Source organism: Aulostomus chinensis, chromosome 7, assembly GCF_037954235.1.
Source record: "Aulostomus chinensis isolate RoL2024-O1b breed Wild chromosome 7, RoL_Achi_v1.0, whole genome shotgun sequence".
NCBI classification, from domain to species: Eukaryota; Metazoa; Chordata; class Actinopteri; order Syngnathiformes; family Aulostomidae; genus Aulostomus; species Aulostomus chinensis.
This window is the reverse complement of record NC_141326.1, coordinates 22,978,213-22,990,225: the sequence shown is the minus strand read 5'-3', so window position 1 is coordinate 22,990,225 and position 12,013 is coordinate 22,978,213. Positions and strand designations below refer to the sequence as shown.

Here is a 12,013-nt window from a genome sequence, read left to right as displayed (position 1 = left end):
TTTGAATAAAACGTTGAGTATATGTTATGAATGTATCCATCCTGTGATTCATTGCCACACCAACATTTGTACTTCCTGAGGCTGTGCTCCACAAAGTCTCAGGAGAATCAGGCCTGCAGTCAATACTGAAAGTCAGACAAACAATTGGCACCACAAACACAACCTCCTTGGCAGAGGTAAGGGTAATAGTCCTAACAAATGAAAGGTAGTTATAGACATGAACCCACCGCAGGGTTGTCACAATGACTACAAAGGCTACTGAGAGCTGTTTTTGTTTGCAGGTTGATATGGAAACTGATATTCTGATAACCCTCACCCTCGGTTAGATAGCAACATGGATCGCTGCTCCCTTTTAACAGTCATGAAAGCCTATCAGGACCTGCTGAGTTTGCTGGTGAGAGGAAGAGCAGGGACAGCCGGGGAGGGGGCCGCTAATGGTCGCCCCTCTCTGATGCTAATGCTCTGCTCACAAGCAATAGCCAAGTGATTTGACTGGACTCAGATCAGATGAGTTGAGCCCACGCCCGAGCAGTTACCTCCGTGACCGGCCAAACAGAAGACAGTGAATCTGATGCATTCATTGCAGAATAGATCAGAATCTCTTTCAGAGTTTTTGTGTACTTGTAGAGAGAAAGGCAATGTCAAACTTATAGGAGTTGCCCTTTCAATTGCATATATTTGATCCCAATCGTCCCTTCAATTATTCTGCTATTTAAAAAAAAAATCAATATGATAATTACCTGCAAAACGAGGTCTTATCTGTTGATCTTGCACTGGTTCCACCAGTTTTATCTGTTCAAATTCACACCTTTCATCAACTGTATTATGTTACATGCTTTTGTCACTCTGAAGTTATTCATGACGTGTTTATGATGGAAATTGTACCAAACTCATCAAAGACGTTTTATCCGTCTCTCTGATCTCTCAAGATAGATCTGAGTATTTGTACTTCACAACCCCGGAGCAGATCAAACAGAGATGTCAGTGGTAACAGGGCGATGCTGGATTTTTTGGCCTAATGCTGGTTTTGATATAATACTGATATTCTGGCAAATATTACATTATTTACCTACGACAAGTTTAGTGAGTAGTAGTAGTAGTAATTGTAGTAGAACTTTAGTTTTTACCTTAGGGGTATTATTCAGCTGAAGAAAACAATAACAAATTGAGAATGAATAACAACCTATAAGCATGAGTAGGAATAAGTTTGAAGGAATAGATAACCAAACGTGGTGGGGAAGCTCATAGTTTCTTCTAAAGTAAAAATCCAGCTATGGCCCAAGTTAGAGTGCTGTTGTGACTTTTAGTACTTTTTCGACATGTAACTACGCAGTACTGTTTAATATGTGATAGTGCGCGGTGTGATTGGCTGTTCGTGAACCAGGGAGGTTTGGTGTTCAGGTAGCTCAGCTTGTTATGTGCTTCCATGTTGTTTTTGCATCTACAGAAACACCCATATATCCTGCAGTCTACAGTTCTGTATAACTGCCCAGCACAGTAAAACTGCACCTACCAACCTGGAGGTGTTAGTCCACCATCTGACCGCCGGTAGTGTCAGGTCACAACGTGAGCTCAGAAACAGGCCTGTCACTCAAGCTGCTGTATCCATAGCAGCGGTGTTAATCAGCCGGTCTTGAATCTTATTGCCTGAGAGATTTGTGGCTGTGCGTCACAGGTCTGGCCTGAATTCCTTTGGCTGTAGGATCTGGCTGAGGTATCTGCCTTTGCCAAATTTCCCCACACACAAGCACATCACCACTGACCTGTCTGGCAGCCTCACTGAGCCCTGCAGACACAGGTGACATGCAAAAAGCAGAGTGAGAAAAGAAGAGGGAGGATGGAAAAGAGGAGAGAAAAGAGTGGTATATGTGGTGAGAGTGTGTGTGTGTGTGCATGTGTGTCTGGCCGCAGTGAAGCTGCAGCTCCAAAGTTCAGCAGAGCTAACAGTGTGTGTGAAAGCTCACCTGGAGCAGCACAGCACCTCCCTGCTACCTCCTGTGTCTCTAGAAAAGCCCACTTTTTACTTTGCACAATGCAGGCTTTATATAAGGTCTCTATAATGGAGCCAGCTCCTTCACTCGTGTCCTCATTGTCCTGGCTGGGATGAGAAAAGGCTGCTCTTTATAAAAGCAGGGCTGAGCTCATCTGTGAATCATGCCAACTGTCACGCTTATTCTCTGTGTTCCTCTGTGAGCGAGGTGGCTGCAGACGAGAGGCGGGCAGTTTTTAGGACCTCTGTCCCCCTAAAGGCAGTGATGTTAGTGGGGTTACTGAACCTCCCCAGGGGTCACAATGAACATATGATCTTGCATTTCCTGTTCCTGTAGATGGCCCAGACAGCAGCAGCCCCGTGGCAGGGATGGCGGTTGTGTTGATATTGGTTTATCAAGCAGAAGTGGGACAGTTGCATATGCAGCAGTGTTGGCTCATGGAGTTTGTTTGGCATTTCAAGGCTGCTGCGGGGTGTTGGTGGTTCTTCACAGCAGGAACTCTGGCCTTATGCTTCCCGCTACGGCAAGAAAAAGACAATCTATAAGCGCACGGTCATTGTCACCAGCGCAGTATCCATTATGCTTCAACCCCCCCAGCCCCCACTCCTCTTCTCCTGTACTACATCCATCCCAGCATCCATACATACTGTACTTGCCAGGAAAAAGCACTTTAGCATACAGCTCAAGACGTCGGTCTATGTGGTGAGCATTGTGGGGAGAAGTGATAGTTAATTTAGGATATAAAAATGCAGATGAGGGGGGGTGCTATAGGGTGTGAGATAGAGGAAGACGGAAAATCAGTATGCACGCAGTCTCCTGTCGTGCTCTGCATTTACAACATGGAAAAAAAACAGGGTTGCCTTGGCAACAAATCCTAAATCAGTGCTTTGCTTGGACCCCTCCACCCCACAGTTCCCCTGTCCCCATCTTTGGCCACCTCCCAGTGGATGTGGAGCTCAGATCTCAGACCGGCCTACTTAGGCAAGGAGGGATAAGGGAAGGACCAGGGATCATGTCCAAAGCTCCAAACTCGATCCCAGAGCAGGAGCTTCGGCAGCCCCCCATTTCCTCTGCTACTGCCATAAACTTTCCTCTCAGAAAGTGGTTTGTATGCAGAGTTCGTTGGATAGTAAGTTCATGTTATTTACAAAATTACAATGTGCTCTTCATACCCGAAAAATGTACATGAATTAATTAACAAAGGATTCTTAATTGAGCCCAAAGAGAAATCTAGTGCCAAAATGGTCAGTTCATTAGATTTTGCCACCAGATAATCCTGATATGAGTTTATCCCATCGACTGTAAACACAGTTGGTGTTTGGGTTGTACAGAATTAGAATATCAGAATTAAGGCTGCAGCTAAACATTGTGCTCATTATAATTAATCTCCCTCTCTTTTTCATTTAATCATTAATTTGTGTAGAGACTAAGGCGATAACATGCTGACAGCTCAGGAGGTACAGCTGGTCATCTCATAATCAGAAGTTTTAAGAGTTTGCAAACACATATGTGGGCGCCTTTTCTCTGTAAAAAAGCCAAAAGCTGAAAACAGTAGCTGCACTCGCATAACTCCGATGCAGAGACCATTAACTAACCAGCGGTCTGACGTCATTTCCCTCAGTGCACAGCTCTAAACACAGGCTTTTTTTCATCTGCGTTATATGAGTGTGGCATATTATTTTGTGCACATGTTGCAGTAAACGCAGCGAGCTGTTGAGGAGATGACAGACTGCCTGCCCGCGTGGAGCTGATGTGTCATGAGGCGTAACTGACTGACGTGCAGCTGTTATGACAGTTGAGTTGATGTTCTGCTTCATCTTGCTCCTGGAATAATTAGATTGATTGTTGCTAGACTAAAAGGAACAGGAGGGCACTTTGTTTGAGTGTATGATGAAAGCTGCACAAGACAGGGTAATTATGTAAGAATGCATCTTGATAAATCAAGACAGAAAAATAAGTTTCAACCCTTGTCCTAGAAATGAAAATATAATACTGCTTGTCTGACGTGAAGTATTACACCACATAAGAGCAGGACTCACCAGTATTAGATGTAATGCTTCAGTTGTAATTATGAGCCTGCTGGAGGATTAAATTCAATTTAGCTCTTATTTAATATATGGCAATATAAAGGCAGTAAGAAACAAACTGAAGGGACACCAAAATCAAATTAGGAATATCTCTCAACCAGCAGGACATATACCAGATGCAGTTTTATGCTGTTTGTACATGTGTTTTCGTTTGTAGTTTAACTGCTTATCACGCAGTCCAGCTTGGAGTAGAATACCTTTATTGTCATTGCACATTGTTTGCTGTGCAGCTCCTAAAATTATACAGAGGCGCACATGCTTTTATACCACCATCTGCCCATTTTTGTAAATAACAATAATTACAAAAACCTAGTAAAAATGTTTTGGGGTGTAGCAAATACAAATTCAGTACTGCCAAAATTTGCCCATCATTTGTTTTTCAGCTCTGTCTCACAGATATAAAAGAATAAGTGACAAGCTTAGAAATGCAATGCAATTTGTAAAATCTCTCATTTTTGATCTTTTTTTTTCATGATTTGATCAAGTGACGAACTTAACACTTGACATGTACCAACACACCTTACAAATATAATTTTATAATTGAAACATGTAATGTGAAGTTTTTATTGTACTCTGTCAAAGATGAAATAATATTCAAGGAAGTGGACCTGGGATCTTAAAACCATTTTGCTCTGTGGCCCACCATTAAGTTGCAGTTTTGGCTCTTCTGAGGAAAGTGTTTTGGCCCCCCTCTACTAAATGCTCCTCAGGTACTTACAGCTCATTGTATGCAGATATCTACACATTCTTCAGCCCGACGCACGTGCCACTCATCTGAGCTGTGCTGCGTTGTGTGTTTTGTTAAGCTCAGTGACGTCTCGCAGTAAATGTTGTGTTTGAGTTGGAAGTGAGGGTCTTTAAGGCCCTGTGGCGCCTTCCAGGTGGCAGCAGAGATGATGATGGTGATGATGATGATGATGACGGCGGGGAAGCCTTCAGAATGCTGCTGGCTCTGCAGAGGCAGCGTGACCTGAAGGTGTGTTCCAGCAAGGGCAACTGGTTTTATGACTCTCTGGAGAGCTCTTCGGTCTGCGGCTGAACAGTTGGTGCATAGCGTGCTGTATTACAGTATATCAGACGGTTTGTACTGTATGGAGATTAGCATGTTTATGTTCCGTCTATCTGTCTGTATCTCTGGCCTGTCCTAGTTTGCTTTTCACATGCTGGCTGCTCTTCACTGTGAGGACTGAACAAGCTTCCTGCCTCTGTATCTCTGTGTGCAAACTTTCTAACTCCTGCAACTCTTAACTTATTCAGCAGCTATACGACCTCATTCTCAGTACCGTTACTGCATTTTCGCTACCGCCAGTCCACGTTGTGTGTTGTCACATTCTTGGACCAGGCCGTTATGACTGCCATCACCCTGACAAGTTTGGGCAGGTGACTGTCCCTACTTTCATTTGTGAGGGAGTTCATTCTGAGATAGAACAGAAACAACTGATACATTGTCAGAAATATTCATTAAAAACACACAGTTTGACATCATTAATAAATTATGCTCGTTTTGCATTTTTAAGCCCTCAAGCCTACTTTTTTCTTTTTCCTTTTCTTTAATGCTTAAATAAACATCCTTGAGTAAATTGCTTCTTCTCCAGTTCTTTATTGAGACAGTGACGTTTGTCCATCCAAACCAACTGTCGTGGAAAGTTGCAGTCCTGTTTTCTGGCAAGACTCCACACGAGCTGCCACGCCGTCATCCTCTGTTCTGTGTAAAATGACGCAGTACAAAAAAAAAAAAAAAAATTGACTCATAGTATTAACATCAGAGGTTCTTTGAATGATGGTTCAAGTCATGGATGTTTAGACTGCAGCCAAGGTAACCCAGAGGCAAAGAGTACTTTCTCAAAGATTTTACTCTAACTGAGTGAGTCAAGTTGTAATTGGACAGAATTCAAGTTGATAATGGCAGACTGGCAGCGAACCTTGAGGGCTGTGTGTTTGTTATATGTGAGACTTTACTCATCCCCATGGTAGACAGACGAGCACATGTTCAGATCTGCAGTCGTGATGGAGTCATGATCTCCACGTTGAGGTCACAGGATGTGGCTGCCTGTAATCAGCTCCTGCTTAACGTCCCCAAATATCTTCCGTCCTGATTTCAAATGTCTTTTTCTCTCCTCACACCACTTCTCTCAACATTTTTTTGCACCCACATATATCAACTCCCGCTCTCACAATCAGTCCCTCTCATAGACAGAGTAAATGCGGCTGGAATGTGTGATGTAGACTCGATGCGGCCCTGCTCCATTCAACAGCAAATCCCCCTGGTTTAGGATTTGCTTTTACAGTCCAGTGTTCCGCGGAGTGTACTCTAAACTAGCCTATAAGAATCTCTCACTAACTGCTCATGTTGTCCCAGTGGGAGGAATGTAAAGTAATGTGCCTGAATGAGCTGAGTCATAATTAACATCTGAGTGCTGATTGGTCTGTGCTGTTGTTAACCAGTCTGCTGATGCTCTAACAAGGTCTTTGGTTTTTGTCTTACTTTTTTTCTCCTTCTTCTTGTTTTTTTTTTTTTTAAACATGGCCTCAGACAGATGAGGTCTGTTCTTTTGAATTCAAGGCAGTTTATGTTACAGATTTTTGTTGGTCAGGGAAATGTCAAGGCCTGCATGGATCACAGTTTGTACAAGTAGTATTCTGTTTATATTCATCGAGAACTAAAACATTTTCTTGTCATTGTTGAATGAGACTTGCAGTCACCACTCAGATATTTAAATGTTATCATATGTGTCGTACCCAGGCCTCCCCTTCCCGAGAGCTCCATGGAGAAGATGAAGCGGTTCAAGCGACGTCTCTCTCAGACACTAAGAGGCAGCCACACCATTGACGAGTCGCTCTCTGAACTGGCTGAGCAGATGACCATTGAAGAGAATGGTCTGAAGGACAGCGGTGAGTCATATCAGCTGCGTTTAGATGTCGTGTGTAGCATATTAGGATGGACAGGAAGTGTTTTGATCGAGGATTTTATAGATATCTCACAGTCCTCTGTAGGTCCTTGTTATATGAATGTTCTATCATGGTTGTATTTGAGCCTGGAGGCCATCATTGGCACTGATGGAGAGCAAAGGGCGAGTCAAGAAATAACAACACGAATGGGAAAGGAGTGCGTTTTGATAGGCTGCATCAGTTTCGCATGTTAAATGGCAAATGAATGATCATGAGGAATGCACGATGATACCTGCGTGTGTTGGTCATTTTTGAAATAGTTATTGGTCCGGTTTTGTTTCAGTCTCTTCTGCTTTGCCCATCATCAGTGATGAGGAAACAATGAATACAGAATTCATGGGGTTTTCCAGATGTTTTGGAAAGCTCCTTTTTAAAATTCACGAACTTTCTGTGGGTTTTTCAGTATGGACAGAACGTGAATATCATACAAATGTTTCTATAACATTATCATTGGTGAAAATCGGCCACTGGCCAAAATCGGTTGTAAAACCTCTGGGCAAAAAGACCCAATATGGTACTTGACATACCTGCTGTGAGATACACAGATGAGTTCCTCGGGGTTTTAGTCAAACATCAGCAATTTAAACTGCCAGCTTATTTACATGATAAAGTGTGTGTGTGTGTGTGTGTGTGTGTGTGTGTGTGTCTGTGTCTGTGTGTCTGTGTTTGCGTGTGTGAAATTGGAATTAGGGGATGAATTTTTAATGGCTTGCATTTGTATAGCACTTTTATCCAATGCCAAATCCAAATTTTATCTAACGCTGACCCAGAATTTGAAAACGATAAAGTGATGAATGGTTTATCGGGTTTCTACAAAGCGTACTGTAATCTTTAGCTTTGGCTAGGTTTTGACGCTGCACCAGCAGAGTTTGAGCTTGACGATTGGACGCTTGTTACGGGAGGGTCATGGAGAGTTTATTTGAACTCTCTGATTGAGTCCTGACTTAAATCCAAAAATTGTGTTAGATATTAACTGCTCATCTTTTTATACTGATTACTCATCCAGAGATGATCAAATATACACCATTGGAACACTTAAGGGTCAGTGTGTGGTTTGTAGTTGAGGTGTTTCATGAGCAAGCGCTACCATTTGAAAACATCCCATTTCTGGAGTGTTGCTTGTCATACACTGTGAAACATGAAAGAAGCAGTTGAGTCAAGAGGGAAATGGACCTTGAGAGAGAAGCCAAACCTCAGCTGTAGCGGATGGGCGTCTCAGATCTTTGAGATGGTTATAGAATTGCACTCCACCTATTTGATGGAGGGAACTCTTACTGACCCCCAACATCGACCACGCAGAAGATAAGGGGGACTTTAATCTTCCTTCGTACCCTTCACCTTCACCACTCTGTATTGACTCTCTGACAGGACTATTTATTGTACCTCAAAAACGCAGTGTTCCATACTGTCAGATGCAGTCGGTTACATCATTCAGTTTGATCCACCTGAAGGCTGCGGCCTCCAAGGCGTCAAAATAAGAGCAGGATGGCACTGCAGCGTATCTCTACTGATATTCACGAACTCTGCAGGGAGCGAGGGAGGGGGTCTGCTGCCACACATGGTTGCCATGGTGCTCTGGGTCTGGAAGAATTCGAGAGTTTCCATGACATTGCCACGGTGACTTGGATGACTTGATGAAACGAGCCAGGCATTCTTCCCCCTTTTTCTTGTTTTTGCATCTTTCAGCTCATCTTCCTCTCTGTAGCCCACCCAGAGGTTTCATGCCCCAGCTTCTTTCAGGGCTGTCCTTAGTTTTGCCCTCTTGTCTTTTGTCCAAATGAGAAGTTTCTCCCCCTCTTCCATCAATCAGATCGTCCAAGTCTGCCCCCCCCCCCCTTTCTTCCTCTGAGAACTAACTGGACTTTGTAAAGAGGTTTTTGTATAGTGATTAACATCAGGTTTGGCCAGAGTGTTCTGTGCTTGGTGAGTGGGGACACAGGATTGTGTGTGTGTGTGTTTGTGTGTGAGAGAGCGCTTGCGTGAGGGGATTTTAGCAGCCTGTGTAACAGTAAGTAGGGTAGAGAGGAGACAGAATGGAGTGGCCAGATGAGATGTGATCTGAACTCTGTGATTGGGGAAAGCGTTCTGGTCCTGATCCGATTATGTAACACTCATAACTCAGGCCAGTGGCAGCAGCTGCCGAGAGATAAGAGAGCGGTGGCATCAGGACCTGGATATTACATATGGGGGGGGGTGTTTCTGGTATTTCCATATGAAATCTAGGAAATTAACACAACTGAGGAGATGTTGAAACGTTGGTGTGTGTAATGAAAATGCAGCCAAAAACACACATTTGTGAAACAGCTTGTGGTATAGGACATAAATGTTCCCAAGTTTATATAGCTGGTGGTGGCGAAACTTATGTAATGCAATCTGTTCTTACAGCTAAACAAAACTGTTTACACCCACAGTACTCTGAATCAGCCAAGAAAAGGCAGCGCAAATCTTCTGGGATTAATTTTGTCTGCTTTAACTCAGATTTAAATCTGAAAAATGCTCTAAAAAATTGAATGACTCTGGTCCTGGAAGCCAGACAAACAAGCGAGACATGAAAATGATGCTGTGACCTGATGCAACTCGAAGCTCACAAATCTTACCTGTATTTCATCGGGCATTTCGATTTAAAAAGAAGCCAACAGCTCAAGTGCACGGCTAATTTCCTGCCTCTGATTCTGTCATGTTTAAGACACATTTGACCGAACAGTTGGCTTGTTGTTCCAGTTTCAAGAGTGATGACTAATGACAGGCCAGCCCACGCTGCGTTGGTCTAATCAGGTGAAGCAAGGTTGCTGCGACCTCTCCGTGAAGGAAAGCACATGTATCTGTTTTCCAGCTTACCAGAGATGACACCAGCCCCGAATAAAGACTTCAGCGGCTGAAACAGTACAAAATACAGTCTCTCAAAGACAAATATCAAAACCTCCAGATGATTATTTGTTCAGACCCCACTCTCCTGCCCAGACTTTTCCCCTCATGGGCCAAAACAAAGCACATGTAGTTAAAATGCCTGTCTGTCTGTACCACTGTCTCTGATGCCTCTTCATTTTTCCTGTGCTGAACTGACATCCCACACAAAGTGTCTCTCTGCTGCCAGATCAAATCATGAAAAATTAACCATCCAACATATTTAAATGTCAAGCATGTGTGTGTGCTGTAGACTGTTCTGTTTATTGTTTCATCAACATCATGTTGTTATGTATCATTTTAGAGAATAGACTTTTTAACATTTGTGAGTCGGTCCAGAATCGTTTACATTCGGTGCATCTTAGAATGGAGAGATTTCTACACCTCTGAAACAAAGAAACAGTACCACAGTCCTTTGTGGGCTGATGTGGCTGACAGTGGGGAGGGGAGCAGCCTCGGGGAGGGGGAGCTCCATGGAGTGATGTGGCTGTGCACACAAATATGGAACACTGATTTACAAAAGATTGATATTTTCATATGAACTCTGTGTTGTGTGAAATATTTTAGAATTAGAAATATTTTTACATTTAATGAATATGGCAGATAAAAATTGGGTTAATGTCACAAAATGACTTGTCAAAGAAGCTCTTCCTTTGTTCTGCATGATGCAGAATACTAGAGACGATGACCTCTGCAGTACTTATAAATGACAAGAACTCCCCAGGCCTCCCCGGGTCTCCAGCTCCTCTCCACTGTCACTGTCGATAGAATAGAAGTTGCTACTGTTTAACAAACATTTAACCCCACTTCTGCTTTTGAAAAAATGCTTGTCTTGTCGGCGTTGCATATGAGAGTCTATATTTGATATTGGCCTTTCAGGAAGGCCATGTTGGTGGAGGGAACAGGCCACTGCCACCACAACCATTGTCACAGTGGTAATACAATAAAAAGGTTTATAGCGCTTTGATATTTACTTTCCGTCATGTCCATCCTGGATTAAAGGACAGTGTTCTACTACTACTACTACTACTTCTACTACTACAAAGAAATCGGCTACCTATAGTTCTTTTTTTCTCTCCTGGATGTTCGCTGTCCTCTGCTTTTTGTTCTCAGTTGTTTTCTTCTATTCCTCAGCGTCACTCTGCTCTGCCTCTTTTAAAGCTTGGATTAAAAAAAAAAAAAACCTCACTCAAATCTCTTCACATTGTCATCACAGGAGTGGTCCCCTGGATGCAACTGACTACGTTTCTAAGTAACAGCAGTTAACGTATATCACCTTGCTTGAGAGATTAAGAGATCAGAGCTGTTACGTAACAACAGTGTTTATTCGGTGTAATCGGATGTTGTTCTCATGTATGCTTTGTCTATGCATCATGAAAAATGTAAACTAGAGTAAGAGCTTCCTTTCACTAATCGGATCTTATAAGCCCAACACAAACATATGTAATTTCGGCTCTGAAAATATGTGAATGCTCAGAATTTTTATCAATAATGTTTCCTTTTTAAAATTTTTTCTCTTACAAATGTTACTCACAAAACAAGCAAATCTGTGAGTCGTCCATAAACTGAGAATTGAAGCTCAGAGATTCAGACAAATGGGACGAAGCTGCTCCTTTATTAGGGAAGACAAAGGTTTAAAAAAGAAGGTCCAAGGTACTCATCTGGCATAAATCCTAAATAGTCCTAATTCAGACAGCTATCTCAACAGGGAATTCTTTAACACATTTAAACATGTGAGTAACTGTACCATGTTTGTTTGTTTCTGACCCCTCCTTAGCCAGCCACGTACTCCTAAAGAGCTTTCATTCGTTTTTTTTTTTGTTTTTGTTTTTTTTTAAAAAGAACATTTGTGTTTTGCTTCCTCAGAGCCGATAGTGAGGAACGGTCGTCCTCCATCAGCCCACAGTGTCCACTCCTTCCTACATCAGTACACAGGCTCCTTTAAAAAGCCACCGCTGCGACGGCCTCAGAGTGTCATCGGTGGCGGCCTTGGCTCTCTCATGGTCATGCCTCGCAACGGCAGCCGCCTTGGTGAGAAACGCTCTCGCCACATCTGCACGTTGGCTGCATTTGAAGTTTGTT

At 42.9% G+C, this 12,013-nt stretch overlaps 1 protein-coding gene across 2 annotated transcripts in view; it reads left to right on the top strand.

The window, feature by feature from the left end:
* LOC147259123 (cyclin-dependent kinase 17-like) overlaps positions 1 to 12,013 on the top strand; it is a 31,633-nt gene that overhangs the window by 5,603 nt on the left and 14,017 nt on the right. For both annotated transcript variants that reach the window (XM_086209373.1, XM_086209372.1), the window contains exons 2-3: positions 6,822 to 6,970; positions 11,798 to 11,962. In XM_086209373.1, coding sequence (XP_086065499.1) covers positions 6,844 to 6,970; positions 11,798 to 11,962 — 292 coding nt within the window. In that variant the 5' untranslated portion in view covers positions 6,822 to 6,843. The remainder of the gene's footprint in view (positions 1 to 6,821; positions 6,971 to 11,797; positions 11,963 to 12,013) is intronic.